The sequence below is a fragment of the Sceloporus occidentalis genome, unplaced genomic scaffold (genome assembly GCF_023333645.1).
Source record: "Sceloporus occidentalis isolate IW3139 unplaced genomic scaffold, rSceOcc1.0.p SCAF_3, whole genome shotgun sequence".
Lineage (NCBI taxonomy): Eukaryota > Metazoa > Chordata > Lepidosauria > Squamata > Phrynosomatidae > Sceloporus > Sceloporus occidentalis.
In genome coordinates, this window is record NW_028316983.1 from 9,931,983 (window position 1) to 9,958,014 (window position 26,032).

A 26,032-nucleotide genomic window follows, 5' to 3' on the forward strand; every position below is an offset into this window, starting at 1 on the left:
AGCTGATTTCCATGGCCAAGAGGAATTTGAACCCTGGACTCTAAAGTCATTGTTCAATGCTTAAACCATGAAACCAGTTGGCTATGAGAAGTTAATCAAAACTAATTTCAGTCTCTCTCACTTCAAAAGGTCTACTCCCGGGATAATTTTGTCAAGATGCAATTCGCGGTTATTTCTTTCGAATCTCTACTCATGCTTGGTTATAAAATGCTACAGTTGGCTTCTGAGTGTTTGGAAAGGAAAACACTCAAGAACAATCTAAAAAGGGACAATGTATTTCTTACAATATAAATATCTATTTTGTCCTTTTTTATTGGTATGTAAGCTGGTAGCCAGAGTGATGTAGTAGTTTGAGTGTTGAACTAGGACTTTGCTTGGCTATGGAATCCCTGCTTGGCTATGGAAACCCACTGGGTGACCTTGGACAAGTCATACTCTCTCCACCCAAAAGGGAGGCAATGACAAACAACCCCTGAATAAATCTTGCCAAGAAAATCCCATGATACATTTGCCTTTGGGTTGCTGTAAGTTGGAAACTATGTAAAGGCACACTGCAACAAAGCTGTTGGAGAGCCTTTCCAGCTTTAGAGTGAAGTATAAATGCAATAAAGAAAAATAAAAGGCTTCTACTTCCATTGAACTCTAGCATAACCATCAGAATAATTTTTAAAAGACAGATAAGTACAACAATAGCAATAGTATTTACATTTCTATACCACTAATAGTGAACTCAGCACTCTCTAAGTGGTTTACAATCTGTAAGCCAATTGCCCACAACAAGCTGGATACTCATTTTACCGACCTACAAAAGGATGGAAGGTTGAGTCAACCTTGGAGCCCTGGGATCGAACTCACAACTTTGTGGCTGCAGTACCAATATTTAACCACTGTGCCACCAGGGCTCCTTATGTATGTCAATCCTGTTGCCATAAAAATCAGCAAATCATATATACACGTAAGACAGGGAAGCTCAGAATGTATTGTATATACTCATGTGTAAATCTAGAAATTTTAGTTAATAAACTGACCCAAAAAACCTTGGACACCTTATGGGTCAATGTAAGAATTGTACTTTAACTCTTATCAAAAAAGGAACCATCCCCTTCTCTGAGAAGAATGACAAAAGGCAAGAGCTTAGTCCATCCCGGAAGCACCTAAAAGAAACACTGACCCCTCTAGTCTCTCTGCTGTGGTGTGGCTTTTTGAATGCCTTGGTGGGAAAATGGTGGCAGTCAATTGGTCTCTGAAGGATCTGAATAAGCCATTTGTGTACATTTATCAGTTCTTCTGGGTTAAAATCAGGAAAAGTTATTACATTAAAGTTAAAGACTATAATCAATGCTAAAGTTGTCACCATTCCTTTGCTTTGTCTTCTCATCTTTTGGCGTGTTTGCATTTTCATAGCCTCACCTGTGCTGTTGCCTCCCCAACACACTGCACAGTTACCTTTTACTGTAGCTCCTTCCTCATCCATTCAGCCTTTACGGTGAGCACAGATAATTATCCCTGCCAGAATTTTGTAAGTTCCTTGGCATTGTTTTCATTTGTTTGTCCTTTACATCCTTTGTTACATGCCCATTTTTACCCTTGACTTATCCATGGATCATATCAAAATCCATAATTTTGACCCTAAAATGTGCCCTTGACTTATACGCACGGTTGATTTATAGTCAAGTATACATGGTATTTCTCTAAGCATGAACACACAAATAGGATACCTTTCAGAAGACTCGTCTGGTTTTCCGGAAAAAAAAGTAGTAACATCTCGCCACCCCTTACTACTTGCTCCCTGGACCTGTGGAAAAGAATGAGGCAAAGAAGAAAAGGAAACCCAAAGAAAAATTACAAAAAATCTATTTTACACCTTATGACAAAAGACAATCAGAAAACTATATACATACACACCTTTCTTATCTGCCTATTAAGCCAATTTCACACAGTGGGCTATAGTGAGAAACAGTTTTTCTCTATACAGTTCCTGCTAGATGTATTAATTTTTCTGAGAATGTGACAGCGTTGAAGGAGCAACACTTTCTGGTTGATGTTTTAATTATGTCACAGAATTTGTTCTCCCTAAGAATTTGCTAACATCATAATTTCCTGTACTGGTTACATGTTTTAAGAATATGGTAGCAAGATAGGTTCATGTGTTAAAACTCACAATAAAAATACAAGTATTAAATGCTATAGCCAGGCTTTAAAGGGCTGCAAGCAACAGTGTTTTTTCAGCCCTCTCATCCAGGTCTTCCTCAGCTTCCAGTCACTATTTCCTGAAGAGAAGAGTTGCATTCTATACATTTAGTAAACCTTACATTGCAGGCAGAAACATCTGGCATCATATAAATAGGGCTCTCTGCATCCTATCCTATGTCGTCCTTTTTATTTTCATAATACAGAAGGTACACTGAAAAGGTACTAATAAAAGCACAACTCTGTCAAGTCGGAAGAGATTCAGCTAGGAATTGCTTATGTAACACTACCAGATACTAAGCAAGGCAGGCAAAACCTTGCCCTCTGTGCCATCCCAGGAATGGAAATTATAAATGAAGATGGCAGCTGCTGTGGAAGAATGCAATGTGTTCTTGACAATAAACATTTCAAATAATTACAAGAATCACAGATTTTAAGAATTCGCCAAGAAACTTGGAACTTTATTTTTATTATTATTCTGAAAACATGACACCACAGCAGTTTAAGAAAGGAAGCATTCAGTATGAAAATACTAAAGACCTAGGAGGCATTAGCACTTACCGATTACATTAAGCAATGGCAGCAAGAATACAAGCAGAAGAAGAAAGCACATAGATTAGTAAAGTTTAGACATACTTCAGTACAACTTAAGTCGTTTCCATATTCCTTGCAAGCTTGGTGGCTGATAAGAGATTTAATCAATTGCTATGTTTCATAATGTTCCAATGCAGCCTTTACTGAAACATTTGTTCCACTGTTTTCAATGCAGATCTTGACAGCAAACATTCACCCATGTTTGACAGCCTCATTGTTAATGAAAACAAGTTTCAGACAAAGCTTAATTCATACATCACCTCAGCTAATCCAATTTCTCCCCACATAGGGTCATATCCAGATCTATTTGCTACACAAAATGGATCAAATTGCTTGACAATTACTTTAACGTTAAAAATAATGCTTGTATTAGGAAGAAAACTCTTCCATAAGGAGAGTAAATAAAATTCAGGAGAGACATTTCCCAAGGCTGTGCACTGCAAGAATCACATCCTTGTGCTGGAGCTCTGTATGCTAAAGGAATATGGAGACTAACTTAATACATGGCCTCCTAACTGCTAGGCAGGCCACTTCGTACCTTGGAAGCCAAATGTGAGACACCCTGGGAAACATCCTCCAAAATTTTTCCATCTTTCACCTATATGAATTAAGATCTCCAGTTAGGTAAACAATACAATACAGTCTGTGAGAAGAGCTTGTTACGCCAAAGTAAAAACAAATATTTTATTCCACAGACAATGAAGACAAAGAGAGAGAGTCCACTGCTTGTTAAGGTGTTACCTGCTGCCACAACCTGCTGAAATGTTTCTTTGGGCAAACAAAAGTTTTGGATTCCCTATGTTAACCATCCAAGAAGCAAATCATGGTGTGTACTTCGTATAAAGCGTGCTCACTTTTTAAGAAAGGGCAAGTATGATCGATGGCTGGGGGTGGGGTTAATACCATAAATACATCCATATTCAAAATTTTATACAAACTGTAAAAACATCTAAAAGCCTATGAACCTTATGTAATTCAAAAATTAAAAAGGGGGCTTATTATCACAGGTATAAATATTAACCTACAAAACATAACTGAGAATTCAATCAGTATTTCATTTAGCAAAATACTGTCTTCAGAAAGCATTTTCCATTGATAACCAAGAGGATGGAAACACTCCTCACTTTTAACAGCAATGCAAAGGGGGGATTCTTACTTGAAAAGATCTCAGAGTCAAAAGATTCCTATATGGAAAACTTACACAAGCGTCCTCTCAGACATTTTCTGGGAGGAAAGGCATGGGTATGTCTGAAATATGGAATTCCCCAAACATATTCTGAGTAGTTATAATAATGCAATGGGGCTCTACCATCTGAGCAGCAGGAGGTTTTGATTCATCCTTAATCCACAGTAGCCAAAATTATATATGCTTCATGGTTTCACTATAAACCAAGGGAAATATAGCCCATAGGCTTCATGTGGCCCTTGGGGGCCTGTGTTATGATCTCCTGAAGTCACCAGAGTCCTTCCCATTTAAAATTTTAGTTTAAAAAAAACTTTAAAAATCCAAACCACTTGAAAATGTGGCAATGTAGCACATCTTCTCTCCCACTTTCCTGCAGCCACCCAATACCTGAGGAATTAGCCATATCTCAGCCATTTTCAGAAAGTGGAGTGATGTTACATCATTTCTAGTTGTGTTGGGAATGGCTCACAATAGGGTAGGACCCCTGCTACAAAGAAGGTAACTATGCCACTGGCTTTAAAATTGCACAGTGAGAGAACATAGTTTGTGTGGCACAGTAGTTGCATCTGCAAGGAGCCATTCAATGGAGCTGTTTTGAATGGTCAGATGTCTAATACACACCAGTCATCCAGAAGAAAATGCAGACAGTCCATTCTGAAGAATTTGCATGGCACTTTGCAGATAAAATTATTCAGATCTGCTCCGACTTGGATGTTATTGTTGATACAGCTCCAGCACCTTGTTTCCTGCTTGCCCGGTATTACTGGATACTTTTCAATATGTGCAGCTTGAGGGCGTGGATAGGATCCATGGAGAGCTGAGAACCAGGTATAGGCCCTTTCTTGTCCATTAAACAGGCCAAAGGGGGACTGGCCAAGTGGGTGAAGAGGGTAATTAATGCTTCCTTACAATAAGGCAGAATTCCAACTTGTCTAAAGGAGGCAGTTGTTAGGTCATTGTTGGAAAAGCCATCCTTGAATTCCTCTATAATGGATAAATTATCAGCCAGTGTCTAAATGTACGATTCTTGGACGAGATATTGGAGCATGAGGTGGCCTCCTAGCTCCAAGGCTTCCTGGATGAAATGGATTATCTAGATCCATTTCAATATGATTTCAGGCCTGGTTATGGAACAGACACAGCTTTGGTCACCTTGGTGGATGACCTACACCAGGGAACTCTGAATAGGGCCTCTGAACTCTTATCCAAGGGAAACCAGAATGCTCCCCACCATGGTCTTTCTGCCACCAGGCAAAACCCTTTTTTATTTTGACAGGCTTTTAATCCAGAAAGTTTTTAAAGAATGGGCCAAGAGCTGCTGTGTTATCTTTTAAGTGTTTTTATTCATCTGTTTAATAGTTTTGAATCTTTTAAATTGTATTTTATTTAGTGGAGATGTGAACTGTTTTAACATAATGATTACTAAATTCCATTTTAATGTTCACTTTTTGTATGTTCTTAGTCGTATTGTTCCTTTTAAATTGTATGCCACCCAGTTTTGGGAGTAAGCCAGGATAAAAATAAATATAATAACAACAATAGTAGTAGTAGTAGTAGTAGTTACAGTATTAAGGCTATGACTGGGGAGATCCAGATTCAAATCCTGAAACAGTCACTATAATTCAACTTAATCTCCTTCAATGATTGTTGAGTTAAAAAGGGAAGGGCACTAGGTATGCTACCCTGAGCACCTTTGAGAAAGGGCAGGTATGTAATTAAAAAGTAAGAGTCTGAAAAATGAACTCTATACAATACAGAATGAAAATGGGGAGGGAGGGCTGCATGTTGACTTGAATCAGCCAGTTGCATCTTGGGCTACAAGTATTTTGAAGCATAATGGCATAACATGGCTTTGATAAAATCAACTGAGAAGAAATTTCAGATTGTACTAGAAAGTAACTGTGCATTCATATTGGACCAATTTTCCAAAAGATAGCCCAGTTTGTCTCTTTCAATATATGGTTAAGAAGGATAACACATTCAAAATCCATCAGTCATGTATTCATTTTCCAAAGTTACCTTTTCCTGTGCAGGTTTGAGAACATTTTCATTTAAACTCTGACCTAACTCTGATGCCTAGTTAAAAGCAAAATGAAAAAGTCAGTTACACTTTTCTTCAAGGACACGTCTAACATGTATTGCCACAGAAAGCCAATAGCCTTCCAAAGAAAAGGAAAAGAAATAGGAAAATAGCCCTATGCTTTGCTGGTATAAGCAAAAGAGTGAGCTTAAAGCACACAAGATGCAAGGTGACAAAGGAAAGAAAAAATACACTGAGATATACATGACAACAGAGCTATTCAGCATCTTTAAACTAGTTCTTTTACCAATGCAATTAGCAGCAGATCTGAAGAAAAGGAACTTTGATAAACCACAGGCTAGTTTAGGGGCACAATTGCTGCCAACATATAGGAACTGGTTCCCATACTGCTTTAGTAATATGCATGCACGTTTCACTCAAGTGCTGACCTATATTGTGGGACTTCTCCAAGGAAACCACACAACCATGAGCAGATGAGTCTACTTTACTGGAGTGGCATGGGAAGCTATGATGACAACCATACTGCTGCAAGTAACATGCAACCAACAAGCTCTTTTGGAAAGATACATGGCAATTTCATAGCAAATGCTCTAATGCACAGTTCATGATGACATCCCTGTTTGATTAGAACTCCAGTTTCTAGGAAAACTGCAGAACTGCTTGTATCAAATAATAATTCCACAACTTTGGTTCATGCTCTTTGCCGAGATGCAGAAACATACTCGAAGAAGATAATGGGACTTCTATTTTGGAAGAGATGCAGTATTTTCTATTCTATTTCAGAGCCAAGGTTTACCACGTTGCAGTAATGGAAGAGTTTTGGGGAGAGAAAAATTTATGTAAACCTGCTTATGGTTTTCTATTCCAGTATTTGTTGTGTCCATTAGTCTGAACGACTTGTTTCCTCTCCCTTTTCTGCTTCTCTAGACCTGAAGGACCGGCTGCAATTAGAAAGAAGATACTGGGTGGAATAAATCTGTCCCAGTATATTTTGGAAGTGGGGGCAGGAACAGTGGTATTATTGGTTCGAGATATAAAGAGAAAAATAATATCAAAATAAAAACAAAGAAATACACTTCTCTCTTGTTTGCTAAAGTTGTGTGAAGCACCTTGCATGCAGACATCTCATTTCTGTTTGTGACATTCTGAAATGTAGGCTGTCCAGTTTGGTATGTAATTTCTCCTAGGTGACTTTGGGGAGGAAGACTGGAACAGATTATCTGTGATCCTTTCAATCAAGACCACTAAGGACTAAGAAGAAATATTCTGAACATCCCTCCTCACCTTTTATTTGTTTTAAAGAACATAATCCATTTTCCCTATCATTTCATGAACCTTAAATACTGTGGGGTACCGTTTTTCTTTTCTACTTCTTCTTTTTCTCATTGTGAGAATAAAAAAAATTATATGCACAAGTGACCTCATTCTTAGGAGGAAGGAACTATTTCTTTCTATTTAGACTATGATACATTACAAGATAGTGAAGAAACAGATGAAAAAAGGTATGATAGCAGCAGCTTAAGACTCAAACTTGGAAGACTTACAAAGCAGAAAGGGGGTTTCCCTCTTTTCACAGCTCTTGCCTGTCACCCAATATCCTCACTGGTTCAACCACTGCCATAATTTGCAGGTAAGGGCAGTGGACTACCACGAATTGTATCCCCCTTAACCATGTATATTGCTGATAATAAGGAATCAATAGGCAATGCCATGCCTACTGACAGTGTGGGACACTGCATAGGTTAATCTATAATCAATGCCTTTGCTTCAGGCATTTGAACACTACACACATTGTGCAGAATTTATTCTGCTTGTGGTAAGCTTTTCAATATGTTGGCCATGGAATTTTTCTTTCATGTAAGTAATGATCAATGTGTAAGAAACAGAGTGTGGAGGCTTAAATAATTTGGGGCTGAATGTTACAAATCCTTTCTCCCATTAATGAAGCCTTCTGTGATACATTTGTCACTGACCCCAATTCCAAACGTTTCCCGAATGCAAAAATATTTCTGGTCATATCTCATTCGTGAGTGCTGTCCCCAACATGTACATAGTCCTTCTGCAAATGAGCCCCTGATGTAAACACTGATGACACAGCATGGATTGGAATACATACTTAGGACTTTTGCTTGATGCAATCTATTTTAAACAAGCTGAAAGAGACATTACAAAAGGATGCAGACAACACTGTTCCACAAAAATGACTTGATTTCAAGAGGGGGGGGGGCAGAATAAGTGAAAGGAAAAAGACAGCTAGCAACAAAATGTACAAGTTTAGCACAGTAAAAAAAAGTGCCCATGCATAAGAACAGAGGGCTTTACCGGCTCTGCCTGCTGTTTGTGGCCCCAAAACTTTACACCCAGGCAGCACAGGAGAAAAGAGCAAGGAAGGTAGAAGAAGCAGCTTTTAGCAAAAGATCTACAGCAATCTTTTTTTTCTAGGTAAGAAAACATATTTATTCATAGACAAGTGCCCTACTGACAAAGCAAAATGCTGGATCTGTTGTTTAAAATATCAAGCTGAATTGCAAAATTAAATATAATTATATGTACAATCATGGCTGAGAATTAAGTCAGACTAAGCCTGAGCTTGGAAGCAACAGCTCCAATTACTAATTGGGGAAACTTGCTGTCCTGTATAGAAAAAGAGAGCAAGGCTGCTGAAGTAGCTTGTCAGTAGAGATAATCAGTTAACTCCAATACAATGCCGCATGTTGATACTGCTATGATACTGAAAAAGGTCTGAAGTAAGTAACTATTTGGCTTCTGTGAGAAGCAGCAAAGGAAAATCAAGGTGATATCAAAGTTTCCCTCTTCTACCTAAGGGGTAAATATCTGCAGGCTTTATATTCAGATGGAGGCTTAGGATCTGTCATGGAATATTTACAGCATTTTTCCTTTGAACACACAGACAATTTTAGCCTGGAAGATAGTTACAATTAATCATGAATTATTCCCACTGAACAGCTACATACACCAAATGCAGACCTCAAAGAACCCCAAAGACCTCAAAGAACCTTAGTTGTACATTTCATAAAGGTTGATATCCATGTATCCTAACCAGTCTTACCAATTTTCAAGACTCAATTCTACCACAAGGAGAACAAGGTATTACATGCAAATGGTGCCTTCCTAGGCATGCAGTCTCCTACAATGCATTTTATGAGCCAGCTTCTTTTTGTGGATGCTATACTAGTATACCCCATCGCTGCAACAACTTGAGGGAAAGCACCCACAATCACAAGAATTGTTGTAACAGCATGTGCAGCCTGCAAATGGACAAGTCACTTCCTACAAATGGCACCACTATCTCTAGCAGAGTGTCTATAAGCACCAAGTAATGATCTATGCAAACAATGCATAATCAAGAAATCCAGACTCAATGGCTACAGCATAACAGCATGGAAAGGAAATGTTTTGGGTTCTTATGTACATGACTTTTCTACAATAGTAACTGGTTGGTACATACCTTTACCTGGAGAAGTGGTTATGCATTCTGGCATTGTATTAGATAATCCCCACCCAGCAGATTCTTTTACCCTTCATGTACTAGTTGAAACCACTTCTTTAGGCTGAGGACTGAACATGCTCTTCCCCTTCACAATGTTTTGTTGTATTCCATTCTACACAGCCACTTGTATGGATGTTTGTTGCTTGTTATTGTTTTTATTATCATTCTTGTAATGTTGTTGGGGGTGTGGGCTTGTGATGTTTTAACTGTTTTTATTCTGCTGTACACCGCTGTGATCCTTGGAATAGCGGTATAGAAATAAAAAATTATTATTATTATTATTATTATTATTATTATTATTATTATTATGTCCTAGCAGTAAATTCAGCAGTAGTAGGACAGAATACAAAATAAGAACAAATCATTTGCCACAGAACAGAAAACAGTATTTAACTGAATAGTATTAACTTTTTACTTCAATTGTTGGACACCATGTTCCCCATTAAAATGCAGGAAGTAGATGGTCTGAAAAGACAATCTTTTGACTGCACAATTTCCTGCTAATATTTAAACTCTTTAGTGCTGACACTAAATGCAGGATCAATGGACTTTACAGGTTTTAGATTCAATCTTAAATTGGGTATATTTTTTAACAAACCCCTAACAAAGTAGTTGAAGAGCCAAAGGATTACGGTATTCTTTATTTCAGAGTATGCTTCAAAATGTTTTTCTTCTGCTCCCTAACTAAACTGAGTACATGATGGCTTTGATCATAATACCTCTAAAAGTGGAACCTACTATGGAGTTTTTTCAGAAATGATCCAGGAGACTGCAAGTATTCCAAGAAAAATCAAACTGCTGAGAAAAGAGAACTGTCGTGATTTTTCATGTTGGGTTATCCACTGAACAGATTAGCTTTTGTTAATTACCTTTTGAGTAGCCTGAGATCCAAACTTGGTGGCCTGTTGACAAAGCAAAAATGGTTTGCTTCAATAATTTTGCCCTCAAAAATCAAAAAGCAAACGCAGAAACGTTGCAACTTTTGCCGTTTACATGATTCTCAACATTAATATCCTTGTGTTTCTCAAAACTGTAGGTAACTTTTGCCACCACAAGAAAATTCTAATTTTATGGCCAGGTAATTACAAAACTAAGCCTTGTTAGAGCCCTTTCAGACAGATGGCTCCCAGAAATGCTCAAACATTCTTTTTCTGATGTAAGCTATTAGTAGAAGCATACACTTACTGGGTGTTACTCTGTTTTCTGTGTACATATCCCAGTATGTTCTGTCCATGCCACTGGCTATGACATGGCCATGTAGGTAGTTAAAGGTAAATACACTAGAGTAGTCATTCATTTTTTAACAAATAAAATATGTTTAGAGCTATTCCCCAGACTTCCTGGGGAGAAGAAAGGCTGTACAGTCAAACCCAGTGGTAAAGGGTTAGACTTGATGGCCCTCGAGGTCTCTTCCACCTCTATGATTCTGTCACATATGTGTGTGTATGTGAATATAATGTTTGTCTGGAACCCTGTTGATGTGTTTTACATGCATTCCCCTATAGAAGCAGTTGGTCAGGCCCCACCTGGAATATTGTGTCCAGTTCTGGGCACCACAATTCAAAAAGGATATTGAGGAAACTGGAGCATGTCCAAAGGAGGGTGACTAAATGGTGAAGGATCTGGAAACCATGTCCTATGAGGAACGACTTAGGGAGCTGGGCATGTTTAGCCTGGAGAAAAGAAGGTTAAGAGGTGATATGACATTCCTGTTTAAATGTTTGAAGAGATGTCATATTGAAGAGGGAGCAAGCTTGTTTCCTGCTGCTCCAGAGAACAGGATCCGGAGCAATGGATGCAAGCTGCAGGAAGAGATTCCACCTCAACATTAGGAGGAACTTCCTGACAGTAAGGGCTGTTCAACAGTGGAACACACTCCTCCCTCGGAATGTGGTGGAGTCTCCTTCTTTGGAGGTCTTTAAGCAGAGGCTGGATGGCCATCTGTCAGGGATGCTTTGATTAAGAGTTCCTGCATGGCAGGGAGTTGGACTGGATGGCCCTTGTGGTCTCTTCCAACTCTACGATTCTATGAGTCTATGACATTTTTCTCCAGTGAGAGATGAACACTTTCAGTTCAAGGTTACAGATGTGGAGTTTCACATGGGGTAAACTGCATTCTACTGCATGCAGTTTCACATGTTTACACATTGCTCATGATTTAGTTGTGCATTCAATTGCGCAACCGAACAATTCACTAGTGAAGTAGTGTTTCACAACTGGTACATAACTCTGAGAATAAACTTATGATTGGTGTCCTTGATATAGTATCCCAGCCACATGGTATGATTTAAATAAAAAAGAATTATATTACTTTTTAAAAAAGAAATGCCTGCTAACGTTCCCATGACTGGACCATTTTATGAAATGTGGCTGGAATGAGAAAAGAAAGCCACACTTAGCAAGTACCCATAGGGGAAGAGTGTCTGTGACCAAGGTTAACATTCCTGTCATGCAAGAAGACACAATCAAAGTGTGTGCGCACACACACACATCTCACAGATGGCCATTCAGCCTCTGTTCAAAAACTTCCAAAGGAGGAGATTCCATCACACTCTGAGGGAGTGTGTTCCACTGTCATATAGCTATCACAGTAGGGGAGCTGCTAACAGAAGTTGTGGTCAAGTCAAACTGGGGCACCAGAACCTCAGTGATTGGCTAGTTCCAGGCGGAGAGGGGGGAGGAGGAGGAGGAGGAGGAGGAAGGGGAGGCAGCTTTAGACTTCAAATCCAGATTCTTATATCCGGAGCTTGGGGGTGTTACTTTGGAAGACTACATCTCCCAGAAAACTATATCCTCCTTCATCCTCCTCCTCTTCATCCCTGCTGCCTCTTGCCTCCTCCTCTTCCCGCCTCTGCCTCCTTCTCTTCCTTCCTCCTCCTCTTTCTCACCTCCTCCTCTGCTGCTTGTGATGCAGAGAACACCCGGCTGACCAATCAGAAGGCAGCTGAGGTCCAGCCAATAGAATGTGGGCTGGGACTTTTGAGCATTCCATGTGTCTGTTGGTTTTGGCAGTTGGAATGTTGACAGTTGGAATGTTGACAGTTGATGGACAGTTGGGATTTGAGAGTTGAGGGAACAGTTGAGTCCAAGAGAGGACTGGGTTCCATGAGTTCCTGAGGGAATAGTCAGTTAGGGCTTGGAATCCTGAGAGTGAGGATTCCAGAGATAGAGAAAGATGGTTAGGGGTAGCGTCTGAGTGGTAAAGGGCTCCCTACCGTTACACTTCCAGGACTCTAGAAAAGGGAGTGGCTGGAGTGTGATATCCTGTGGGATAGTGTTAGCTTTGGTGACTGTTAGGTCTAATTTTAAAAGAGGAACTTAATAAAAGGATTGAGTGACTCTTACTTATAAGAAACTGGTGATTTAGACAAATATTTATAAACCCAACGGTAACTGTAACAAAGTAGAAAATAACAATTACATAAGATATTATATTAAAACCAACACTGTTAAACCTTCTTGTAAATAAAGTTTTATTTGTTTGATTCAAGAAGGACACACCTGGACTTGAATTAATACCACGCTACTCACAATACAAAACACAGGTGGCAGGGGTGGGAAACAAACTCCCAGGTGCCTGCCATCATAGAAAATGATTGTGGTTTGGGTGTGCATTACATAATTTGGTGGCAGAGTTAGGATGAAGGTTACCTTCACATAATTAGATGGCAAGATAGAAAAGGGTTCGTAACATAATTTGGTGGCAGCGTTAGGGTGAAGGTTGACTAGACAGGACCTTCACATAATTAGATGGCACAAGAGAAAAGGTTTTGTTACACCGCTCACCCCCCAACGCAGGATTGTCATCCACAGCTGCTCAGATCCATGGATGGCAAGTCTGCAGATATGGAGGGCAGACTGTAAAACATGGAAACATCAAAGGGAGGGGGTGAATACTTTGCAAGGCATTGTATTTACTGATACAATGAAACACTCACACCACTTTAAATTCAAGTAAAAAGGTTTAAAACATGCAGGCTAATAGCCCAAGAACTGCAACTACAACTGTGCCAAGACACAACCATCTGAAAGCTGCTGTCTAAAGGTATTTACTCTTACCCAAATCAATTCAGATGGGAAAAAAGCCAACCATCTCAATCACCATGTGTGTTGTGCCTGTCAAGATTACTTCTTGAAAAAAACTGTTTTCTACAACATATTATATGGACAAATACCTTCATTTGCTGGATTATAGTATTTACTTACACCCTCTTTAGCTGCAGAAGCAAACTTGCTTGCTCCAGATGTAAAACTGCTCCAACCCTGAAGGAAGAAATGAACAATTACTAGTATATAACATACAGTATACTCAATTTATCTGCTCATAGTTCACAAATTTGCACAATGGTCAAATTTGCCACCCTCAGTTAAAAATACAGGCTCTGCTCTTCCACAGCATAGCTTCACAAACTTTACTAGGAAAGTGAGGTGGAAGAAGGGAAATAGACCTATTCTAATTTTGAAAATTTTACATGGGATGCACACCTTCCAAGATATCAATTGCTACTTCCAAGCCTTCAGTTCTTCTCCCACTGCAGCTTAAATTTTAAACAATTCCATCTCTACAAACCTCGTTCCCATCATCTGATGCACATGATGGCATTGTTGCTTGACCTGTTTAGGAAGAAGCTGAAGACCTACCTCTTCCAACAGGCTTTCCCCCATGCGTTGTGATATCTGTTCTCTCCCCATCACATTGCACTTTCAAGCTAGTTTGTTGTTGGTTTTAATGTCTGTAATTTTATTCTGTTTTTAACATGGTGTATTTTTTATGATATTTTATGAAGTTGATAACTGTTGTAAATTGTACGATGTTTTGTACCCTTGTTGTAACCCGCTTTGATCTCTTTTTGGAAAAGCGGGCTATAAATAAACAGTATTATTATTATTATTATTATTATTATTATATAACAAGAAGGAACTGCTTCAACTACACCTCTTCTCAGCTGATCAGAATCAGCTTATGAGAATGAAATATTCATACAGTATAATAATTAGGAGCCCTGGTGGCGCAGTGGTTAAATGCCTGTACTGCAGCCACTCCTTCACAAACCATAAGGTTGCGAGTTCAATACATGCAAAAGGGCTCAAGCTCGACTCAGGCTCTCATCCTTACGAGGTCGCTAAAATGAGTGCCCAGATTGTTGGGGACAATTAGCTTACACTTTGTAAATCATTTAGGGAGTGCTTAAGTGCACTGATAAGCGGTATAGAAATGTACTTGCTATTGCTATAATTACCTTCACTCTTTCTAAGTCTTTATGCAAGTAGAAGAGCCAGTCTTACTTAAATAAAAAAAAACTTGCCAGGTTGGAAACATTTTCAGTTTCAAAATGATTTTTAAAAGCTGATTTGGAAACAGGAAGAACATTGTCATTACTGTAGCAAAATAAAATGACTTTTAAAAAATGAGTTCTAGTTCCTAGAAATATAAAAATGGAGGCATTGTGGATGCTGTTCTGTGCCTTCAAGTAATTTATGGCTTATGGTGACCCTATGGCAAACTTGTCAAATGGTTTCCTTGGTAAGATTTATTCAGAGAGGATTTGCTGTTTCTTTTGGGTTTCCATCAGAAAGTGGGGACTTGAAACCTTGTCTCCCAGTATCCTAAAACAACACTGAAACTGCTACACCATGCTGACTTTTTGGTTACAGAGGATCATGTGGGCAAAGCTAGCAGGTAAGTTATCATTTCCATTTGTAATGCTAATGAGATCTGTTTATAGCTTTGTTGTATTGTTACTGTTGTGTGCCATCAAGTCATTTCTATCACAGGTTTTTCTTGGTCTGAGACTATGTGACTCTCCCAAGATCACCTAGTGGGTTTCCATGGCTGAGGAGGAATTTGAACCCTCATCTTCCAGAATCACAGTCCAACACTCAAGCGCCTACACCACATTGACTCTTTTTATAGCTACTCAACTATTTTCGATCCAACAATCAAGCCCACTGCTAAGAACATTTAAAAGGCCCCCACTGCCAATTTGCCCACTGCACGGTTCTTGATTTTCCAGCATTACAGTTATAAAGGCATAGTGGTTTGCGTATTGACTGGTTTGAGTGTTGGAGTATGGCTCCGGCGATCAAGGTTGAATTTCCAGGTCAGCCTTGAAACCCATTGGGTGAGTTTGGGCAAGTCAAACTCCCACAGCCTTAAAGGAGGGCAATGGCAAATCCCCTCTGAAGAAACTTGCCAAGAAACCCTGTGATATGTGCCTGCCCCTTTTCTCTAGATGCCTAAACTGTGTTTCTAAATGTAGTTTTAAGCTGTGAGCCAAGCGTGACATGGTGGCTTGAGTGTTGCACTGAGAATCTGGAGATCAGGTTTCGATTCCCTGCTGGTCCATGAAACCCAGTGGGTAACCTTGAGCAAGTGACATGCTCTCAGTCTCTGGGGAAGGCAATGGCAAACCTCCTCTGAACAACTCCTGCCAAGAAAAACTGTGGAACGGCCTGCCGGACGAGATCCGTCAAATTGCCAGCCTAGACAGCTTTTAAAAAGCTGTCAAGATGGATCTCTTCTGGCAGGCCTTTCCTGAATAAAAGTGCCCAGCCACAGAATGACTGCCCCTCACATCATCAGGGACATAGTTAGGATTTTAGGAAGGGGGGGGGGGGTCCAGACTAAGTGCCACCATTATAATGGGGCTTGGGTGCGGCGGTGCAGCAGCACACACCATTCATTTTTCTAATGGAGGGGGGGGGTCCGGACCCCAAGAACCCCCCCCCTTGGCTATGTCCCTGACATCATGTATTAGCCCACCGCTCTGTCCTCAAATATATATATTCTGTTTTCATAGATATTTTAATTGTAACATGTTTAATCCTGTTTTAAGGGGGCGGAATTTGGGACACAATGTTGTAAATGTGGATTTTAATGTGTTGTAAGCCGCTTTGATTGTCTCGTCACAGAAAAGCGGGATACAAATACAAGTTTTATTATTTATTTATTTACTTACTTATTATTTAGAAAATTCCATGATAGGTTTGCCTTAGGGTCACCATAAATCGGGAATGACTTGAAGGCACACAACAACAACAAAATCTGTCTAAAACAATATACAGTGAGCTCTTCTTTCTTATTCCCCAAGCTTTTCTTTCAGACACATGTTAACACGAGAATCCCTGGATTAATTACTTTACAAATATTTTAGTGGCAACAGAAGAGTAAGACTCCATTTTTCATCTGTCAGGAAATAATCTACTTACTGAATACAGAGAAGACATGGCATTATTGAGGAAGTCATCATCCTTTTTGGGAGGAGTAACTGTATTCCCAAACCCCACATAGCGATTCTCTTGACCACTGAATCAAAACACACAAGAAACTGAGCAAATACATTTTATAATCAAATACATTTCTATAAAGTACATGTATACATGCAGGAAGTAAATTAAATGAGTACATTACATTTCAGAATCATTCCCTTAAATACAAATATGCATTCAACTACTACAAACAGGTAACTTGGCAGTTGGCTTGGTAAGGTATTCCTTTTCCTGCACACTTTATGGCTCAAAATATTTCCAATGATCTTCAGCAGATGAACTCTTCTTTTAAGACTGGCCACATGAATTCTTCACGTAGCATTAAAAAAAAAAAGAATTTCTGAAATACACAATAGTCTATGGCTTTAACCTGAGCTATAGGGCCAGAATGTTTCCTTCATCAGATTTTATAAAATTACTTTTTATAAGTAATTTGCTCCTATTCTTTATTTGGCTGAGGGGGAAAATAGGTTGCCTTCATGGTTGGAAGGCCAAAAGGTGCAGCTCACTGTATTACTTGTGGTACTGTTTGTTGCTCTTCTATTATTTTCTATTATTTGTGGGAGGAGACCCTTAAGACTAAGAAAATGATATAAAATTTAAAAACTCCATTAAAGTTCATATACAAATGGCCTTTAAAAATAAATTGTAGACAACTGGAAGCTCACTTGTTATACAACTCAAGTAACTTCATTCTTACTTGTTGCTATGCTGAAATGTAACATTTTTGCATCTTTAGTTCATTAGTAGTAATTCATAACTTCCACATTATGAGATAGATAGATAGATAGATAGATAGATAGATAGATAGATATCTTTAATCAGTTATAACCCATTACTTCCAAGTTAATATCTTTATATTTAAATAATGCACCAAGCAGAATATTCAAATATTCAGCATGATCCAACAGTTGAGTTCACAGTGACACGACGGGCCAAGAATGATAGGGATGGCGGAAGTGGCAGACCAACACATTTGAATGTTGGCTTGTTGGCAAAGGGCTGATTTACAGAAACAGAATACACTGCACTGCACACATAAATTCATACAGAATTTTCTGAACAGAAGTTCACAAATTTTGATTTGGCTTAGTAGCCAGCCATTATTTACAGTCCCCATCAATTCCTACTTTCCTAAGCTGTTGGACACATGTGTGTATGTGCATGCGCATGCGCATGCGCGCGCACACACACACACACTCTAAGGGAGGGAGGGAGGGAGGGGTCTGTCATTTTTCCTGCATGAAACTTTACAGATCATAATTTGAGATAAAGTAGTTTTATTGTTTTAAATTTTCTGAGCTAATATTATATGATACCCTGGGATCCTCAGATATAGGGCCAGATATAAATAATTTTAATAAAATAATAAAACAAACATGTAGTATAGACATAAATTAAATAAACAGAGGACACGAAGTAAGAGGCTTGCACTGCTGTAAAAGTCGAACAGCAAAATAAAGATGTTTCATTTCTCCATTTGGCTATGAATGGAGAATTCAGTGAAAGGGATTTTTCTGTAAGGCATGCCAAGCAAGGTTAATCACCACAGGTGTGTGAGGGACAGGAAGGGGGAATCACTCTTGGTAGTCACCCTTGTAGACTCCTGTATTTATGAGAGATGAGATTTTTACCTTTGGTAAGAACCAACATCATCATTTAACCAGTCTTCAAAGGCTTTGTCAGAAGTACCACCAGCATTCTGTTGTTGTCCGGCAGAGCTTCTACAAATAACGAAGTATAAAGTAAATCACAGGAAACCAAATTATTGTTTGACAAATACACTTGAACTTCTATGAAAATAGGATGTTTGCATACAGAGGGCAGGGTGGTCATGGATGGGAGATTACTCTACCAAGATCTGCCTCCTGGTCTATCTATTTTTAACTGCCTTGAACCATACTTTAGCTTGTTAATGTGTTCAAAATGCTTTTAGTTTATTTTAATTATTGTTATTGATTTAAATTATAATCTGCTCATATTGCTTTCATTTATATGCCACCCTGACATCTTGTGATAAGGCAGAATATGAATACTTTAACCAATAAAATCAACTGAAAATCTGCAGATTAGGGTGGGTAAAAATTATAATTTTATAAACATATTGTCATGCACTGATGAAAACTGTACATGCAGCATAGTAACTGGACTTCCAGTTGAAAATGCAATATCAACTTTTAAAAACCTAATATAGAGAAGTGGTCCCCACACTGTGCTCTTTAAGAGATTTTAGACTTCAGCTCCCAGAAGCCTCAACCACGTTGGCCAATAGTGTGGGATTCTTAAACAAAAGATTTGTTCTTGTTGTTGCCATAATAATAGTACCCAATAAATCCTTTCAACATACTGAATTAGACACAACTGTAGACATTTGGCTGCTGCTATAAGCAGTTCCACATCTCCTCCTCTCCCTTGCCACTAGTGCAGTGAAAAGGGAATGTGTAATTATAGCTGACAAGGCTGCTCCATGTCATGTTCACTTCACTGGTTCCTGCTTCCAAGGGCACAGAACCCGAGAGTAAGGATGCTACAGTAACACAATAATTTGTTTGTATTACTGAACATTATAAGCAGAGATTGGTGTAGGATAAAGTGTGGTGATTCAGTTTGTATTAATAAACATGTACACTCACAGGCTCTCCCACATTCAGCTCCATCTTTAGAACAAACACCTCCTGGTTGTTCAAATATTAGCTTCTAAAGGGGTGGGCAATCTGTGGCCTGGGGGTGGCATGTAGCTCCATATCTCTTAGTTTCCATACCCCCATGTTTTTATGGGTTTAAAGCCACGGGGGTATAAAATATGGTCAAAATGCTCCCTGGGAAGACTAAAACATTATCAAAATGTTACCTGTGCTCCCTAGAGGACAGTTGGGACAAAAACTATTTTTGTGCATGCAGGGGTGAGGCTATCCTTGGTTTCCTGGGTGCATAATGCAGCTCCTGACCCTCGCTCTGCTGTAAAATGCTTAAAGAATTGGATGGATAGACCTTTTCAGGTCTAAAGGGAAGCATATGTCATCCTTGGACTTCAGGAAGTTGCCCACTCCTACTCTTACAATAATCACACTGTACAAGACAAAGAAATGCCTACCGATGAGCTGAGGAAAGAGCAACTTTGGGCTGAGGTGGAATCCAGTTTCTAGCAGATGATGTTTCAATTGACCACTCCTTACCTTCAGCCAGTGCTGACACCTAAAAAGAAGCATATTTTAAAGATGTCAAGCATATTTACTTCCACAGAGCTGCCTTTAGTACCTTATCTTAATGTATGGGGAAGCAGCCCTATATTTCCAAGGCATAACAACTTACTGAATTCACTACAGGAAGAAGTGATTAGAAAATACGGACTAAAAAAATTCATGGAAGAAATGAGAGCTAAATGAAACTTTCAGATTCAGGCTTCATCTGTTTCTGAAAGCAGATGCCAAGGACAGACAATGGGGGGAAAAAGTTACCTCTGTATATTGTTAATAAGCTTTTCAGAAACCTGACTGACATGGACACTGTCTGAGATTTAGCTTAATCCAGAAAGGCCTTTAATTTCTCTTTTAGCTTTTCCCAGGCCTCTAAAACCTAGTTGCAACAGGAATGTCATAACAGTATGTTATTGCAGTGTCTGTAATAAATATAGATTTATCCTTAGTCTAGATTTATCCTTAATAAGAGCAGGACAAATTGTATATCAACCATAAAAGCTTAGCTTCTCCTTACTATAGATTTGTAACACACAACTTGCCTTTAAGATATAGTTAACGGTAAAGGTGGTCCCTTGACATGAATGTCTAGTCATAACCAACTGTAGCGGGTGGTGCTCATCTCCATTTCTAAGCCGAAGAGCCAGTGTGTTCCAAGGACTGCTCTGGTGGTCATGTGGCCAGCATGACTACACCAAATGCTTTTACCTTCGCACCGAAGTGGTACTTATTTTTCTACTTGCATTTGCATGCTTTCGAACTGCTAAGTTGGCAGAAGCTGGAACTAGTGACAGGAGCTCACTCCATTGTGCAGTACTTGGGCCTCAATTGCCAACCTTCTGATCTTGCAATCATCCGAACTGGTGTCTTAACCACTAAGTCACCGCATCCCTCACTAAGATATAGTTAGTTGCACCAATTATTGGACAGACAATAAGATTTGACATTACAACTTATAATGAAACAATGGCAAACAAAGTGTAATTTTCTTCTCTCTTCTACTTCCCTTTTAAAAATTGCACAAAGGAACTAGACAGTTAATTCTCTATTCTTATCTTAGTGTCTCTTACATTTTGGAAGCCATACCTTCCTAAAGATATATATTGGCAAGGTTTTTTGCTTATTCTTCCAAGAACTTCAACCATCATAAAATAAATAGGTAAAGAGTCACAGAAGCTCCACAAGAACCTATGGCTCTAAGCTTTGTGTATGTCTAGAAATGATCAGGTTTCAAAAATGTTATATTATATTTTAAATACCTTATCTCTGAAGAATGCAGCAGCTTTGCTGTTGTATTTTTCTTGCAGTGACCAACAAGGGTCATAATCTTCTTGAGACTCTAAAAATTCCCGAAATTTAAGATTACCACCTGCCTTCATTTTTTCCAGTTCAATGTCTTTCCATTTGTCCATAGTGACAGAGCGCACAAAACTGAAAGTCAAATACAAAAAACCCCCTTACTTTTCACTATATCACTGCCAATGTCATTAAAAGTATGAAAGACCAATGACAGAAAAACATACCTAGCCCCAGCTACTATTGTTGTCTTCTCTTGGTTTTTTGGAGAATGTCAAGGCAATTGCAGGGTTTCAGATCACTAAGACCTAAGGCCTCCCTACATTTACCGAGGCATGTTCCTTTTTCACTCTACTGCTGGTGAATATCAACAGCAGAAGAGCAATCATGGCAGCATCCACTGCCACAATGAAGGTGCCTACAGTTACCCTCACAGGAAGATCCACAATAGTCTATGATCTCAGGATGACATCTCAAGAGTCAGAGGAATTACTCTAAGTATATTATAAGATACACCTAATTACTGTGACTCTGTTATTCCACTTAAAACTGCCCCCCTCTGAATATAAAGTGGATTTTTTAAAAAGACATTCTGAATAACATGATATTATTTAAATATAAAAAGTGAAGATATTTTCCAGAGCTTTTATTTTCTCCTTTAGATGTCTACCACTACAAATCTTCATCAACTTACACTTGGTATGGCAAACATGAGTTATCAACCTCAATGGAAAGCCATTTTTCTTTACTAAAGTTAAGTAGACAGGGTTCTCAAACTGTGTCCCAATAAGAATCATAAAGGGCATTCACTTGGATTAATTATTTACAACTAATATTTCTATGCTCCCTTTCTTTCTGCCAAAAGCAGTGTGTAACCATTCTAAAATGAAACAATAACACTATTTAAAAGGATTTAGAAAATCATTAGATATATTTTAAAATAATACTACAAATAAAATACAAAGCAACATTGAAGAGAGGTTCTTATAAACAACTAACCTGAGATGAACACCCAAACCTCGGTGTTTTCCTGAGCATTCCAGACAAATCCAAATTCCATAGGTCACACTCACCCATTGGGGGTTAAATGCACCACATTCAAAACAAACCTGCATTGGAAAATAGTGTGGGAAATGGGGGAAAGTTCCAAAGAAACAGTAACCCCAGGTGAAGTATACCAAAGCCAGTTTAAGAAAACAATATGAAGATGTTATTTTGCAAGTTTACAACTGTACACAGTTATAGCTTTAAAAGGCATTTCAGCAGCCATCTGAGACAGAAGTAAGGAAAGTACACCTAACTTATGTTCTATTTGTATTCTATAAACTAGTTTTGCCTGGGCTATACATTACAAAACAAACTGATTACTCATATAGTGGTGTAATAGCATAACAAGAATATCAATCTTCTTATTTCCTATAAACAAGCATTTCTTATATAGGCTTGTCTGTACATTATAATCTGTCTGAGAGACTTCTTCAAGATCCACCACCAGAAATGGTGATTGATGTCAGGATCTTGCCTGAAATAGAATAGCAACTCTAAAATTCTCAATCTAGAGCTTATATAATTATGAAATTTAGGTACTCTTCAATACACTAATTATGAATTTCAACTCTATCATCATCATTAGCAATATTCCACCTTATTCACTAAACTGAAATTCAATAAATCTTCCAAATTAAAATATAATTAAAGTATACAAAGGATCAATGTATAAATGGAATGAAATGACCAAAAACATTTAAAAATGATTTTTACATACAAGTAAGTTATTCAAAGCAGTTTAAAACAGTACAGTAAACCCAGTACATTACTCTCCTTAAATACCTTTCTTCAAAACCTCCAGTTCTCAAATAAAATAATAAAATATAATTGTTCTGCATTCTTGAGGACTTAAGATCCACAGTCTTGAATATTCACAGAGGGGCACCCTCCATTAATTTCAGTGGCGTGTACCCCTGTGGCACATACCCTGTGCGCACTTGATTTTGTGAGGGGAGGGGGTTCAGAACGGATCCCCGCAAAAACGGAAGACCGACTGTAGAATAAAGTTTTTTGTCTGCTGACAGAACTACAAGGAGTGGGCCATTTAATCTTCCTTAGGAAGCGAGTTTCAGTGTCTCAAGCAGTCACCAAGAAGGCCCTACCTTGCATCCCCCATGTGCCATGCCTGTGAAGGTGGTGAGACTGAGAGAAAGGCCTCACCTGAGTATTTCAGGGTCTAGGCAGGCACATACATGGAGATACGGCTGTCCAATAATACAGACCTAAGCCAAATCATACTCCACAGGTCATAAGGAACATTTTGAATTGTGCCCAGAAACAGACAAGCTCCCAATGCAGCTGCTGCAACAGGGAGCCATATAAAATAAATAAAATAAAAAATTTATTTATATACCGCCCTTCCAAAGATCAGGGCGGTGAACAACATAATAAACAATACAATAACATAAAAATACATCCAATCAATTACATCAATATAAAAACAATTAAAAAACCCCGTTAGCCAATCTTCTTGCCAGCAAAAGAGGAAGGGAGGCCAGCTGGAACTTCAGTCGGGGAATGCAGCATGGAATAAGAAGGTTTTTAACTCCCTTCTGAATTGAGCCAGGGAGGAGGCCGAGCGGAGCTCTGTGGGCAGCGTGTTCCATAGGGCCGGGGCGGCGATGGAATATGTCTTCCTCGTAGTAGAGGTAAGCCTAGCCCCTGGAACCCTAAGTAATTGCTGCCCAGAAGTTCTGAGGGTGCGGGGCGGAATGTACGGGGAGAGGCGGTCCTTCAGGTATCCTGGGCCCAAGCCATTTAGGGCTTTATAGGTAATCACCAACACCTTATACTGTGCCCGGAAGCGAATAGGCAGCCAATGCAGGTCTTTTAGCACAGGTGTAATGTGGCTGACCCTGGAAGTACCAGTGATCAGCCTGGCTGCCGTATTCTGTATCATCTGCAGCTTCCGAGTTTGGTATAAGGGTTGCCCCATGTAGAGTGCATTGCAGAAATCCAGTCTCGAGGTTACCAGAGCATGTACCACTGTTTCAAGGTCCCTCTGGGCCAGGTATGGGCGCAGCTGGCGAATAAGCCGAAGCTGATAACAGGTGCTCCTGACCGTCGCGTTCACCTGAGCTGTCAGGTGAAGCGACGAGTCAAGAAGCACCCCCAGACTGCGCACGGAGTCCTTCACAGGAAGCGTGATCCCGTTCAGGACAGGTGGAACCACCGCCATTCCTGGACCAGGGGAACCTATCACAAGTACCTCCGTTTTCTCTGGATTCAGTCTGAGTCGGTTTTCCCTCATCCAGCCCATTACTGACTCTAGACAGGCCACGAGAGGAGAGACGCCATCCTCAGTCACTGCATCAGTCGGAGACATAGAGAAGACTATTTGGGTGTCATCAGCATACTGATAACCCCGCGCCCCATGTCTCCGGATGATCTCTCCCAGCAGTTTCATGTAAATGTTAAATAGCATGGGAGACAGAATGGCTCCTTGGGGGACCCCAGTTGTAAGGGCCCTCCTATCGGAGCACACGTCTCCCAGCTGCACCATCTGGAACCTCCCAGAGAGGTAGGACCGGAACCACTGGAGCGCAGTGCCCCCTATTCCCACCTCAGCCAGGCGCTCCAGAAGGATACCATGGTCTATGGTATCGAAAGCCGCTGAGATGTCCAAGAGCACCAACAGGGACACGCTTCCCCTGTCGATGCCCAGACGGAGATCATCGACCAAGGCGACCATGGCCGTCTCAACCCCGTAACCCGCCCGGAAGCCAGTTTGCTCCCTGTAATATGCTCCCTGTAATCAGTCACATTAACAATCTGTTTACAGCTGAAGGTTTTTTTGAAAAGTCTTTAAAGACATCCACACACAGAGTGTGTTACATAAATCTAAACATGATACAGTATCACCTGACCAGTCAAAATTCCTGGGGCTCCAGTGTCACAGCTGAGTCAAGGTGTACTCCCAAACTGTGAGTCTGCTCTTTCAAGAGGAATATAGCCACATCCAGCACAGGCTGAATTCCTGTCCCAGAACTGATTTTCAGCTGATGGGAGCACCTCTATCTTGTCTGGATTACTTACTCTTCAATTTCTTCTCCCTAATCTACTCTATTACCAAAACTAAACACTGGTTTAGAAAGGAAACAGATTAATGGAGCTGGGTGAAAAAGAAAAAAAGAGCTGATATCATCTGTGGGAAAGGCAGAGTCGTGTAGTGGTTTGAGCACTGAACTATGACTCTGGAAATAAGGGTTCAAATCCCACTCAGCCATGGTAACTCAGTGGTTGATCTTGGGCAAGTCACATTCTCCCAGCCTCAGAGGAAGCCAAAAGCAAATATCCTCTGAACAAATCTTGCCAAGAAAATCCAGTGACTGGTTCAGTTTAGGGCCATCATAAGTCAGAAAGAACTTGAAGGCACACAATAACAAATTATCAGCATAGTGTGACAGCAAATCCCAAACCTTTGGACAAACTTTCCCAATGGTTTCACACAGATATTGATGAGCATGGTGGACAAAGCTGAGCCCTGAGAAATTCCACATGGCAGTAGCTAAGGAGTTGAATAGGAATGCCTCAGTACTACCTTTTAGCCTCACTCCTTCAAGATGGCAGGAGCCCACTGTAAAACAGTGGTTCCATGTCCCATCCCAGTAAAATGACCCATGGTGGGTGGTACTGAAAGTCACCAAGAGGTTCAGCAGAATCAACAAGGCCACACTCCCATCCAGCAAGGTGACCAAAGC

At 39.7% G+C, this 26,032-nt stretch overlaps 1 protein-coding gene across 11 annotated transcripts in view; it reads right to left on the reverse strand.

Moving 5' to 3' along the window:
- Window positions 1-26,032, reverse strand: part of ARFGAP1 (ARF GTPase activating protein 1) — a 45,176-nt gene that overhangs the window by 6,946 nt on the left and 12,198 nt on the right. For 2 of the 11 annotated variants that reach the window (XM_089513626.1, XM_089513625.1), the window contains 11 exons: window positions 22,284-22,393; window positions 21,248-21,419; window positions 19,886-19,986; window positions 18,426-18,515; window positions 16,732-16,828; window positions 13,729-13,785; window positions 10,392-10,424; window positions 8,334-8,363; window positions 5,990-6,046; window positions 3,323-3,382; window positions 1,719-1,795 (listed from right to left, as the gene is read on the reverse strand). In XM_089513626.1, coding sequence (XP_089369752.1) covers window positions 1,719-1,795; window positions 3,323-3,382; window positions 5,990-6,046; window positions 8,334-8,363; window positions 10,392-10,424; window positions 13,729-13,785; window positions 16,732-16,828; window positions 18,426-18,515; window positions 19,886-19,986; window positions 21,248-21,419; window positions 22,284-22,393 — 884 coding nt within the window. The remainder of the gene's footprint in view (window positions 1-1,718; window positions 1,796-3,322; window positions 3,383-5,989; window positions 6,047-8,333; window positions 8,364-10,391; window positions 10,425-13,728; window positions 13,786-16,731; window positions 16,829-18,425; window positions 18,516-19,885; window positions 19,987-21,247; window positions 21,420-22,283; window positions 22,394-26,032) is intronic. The other 9 variants (XM_089513627.1, XM_089513628.1, XM_089513630.1 and 6 more) reach the window with 9 other exon arrangements.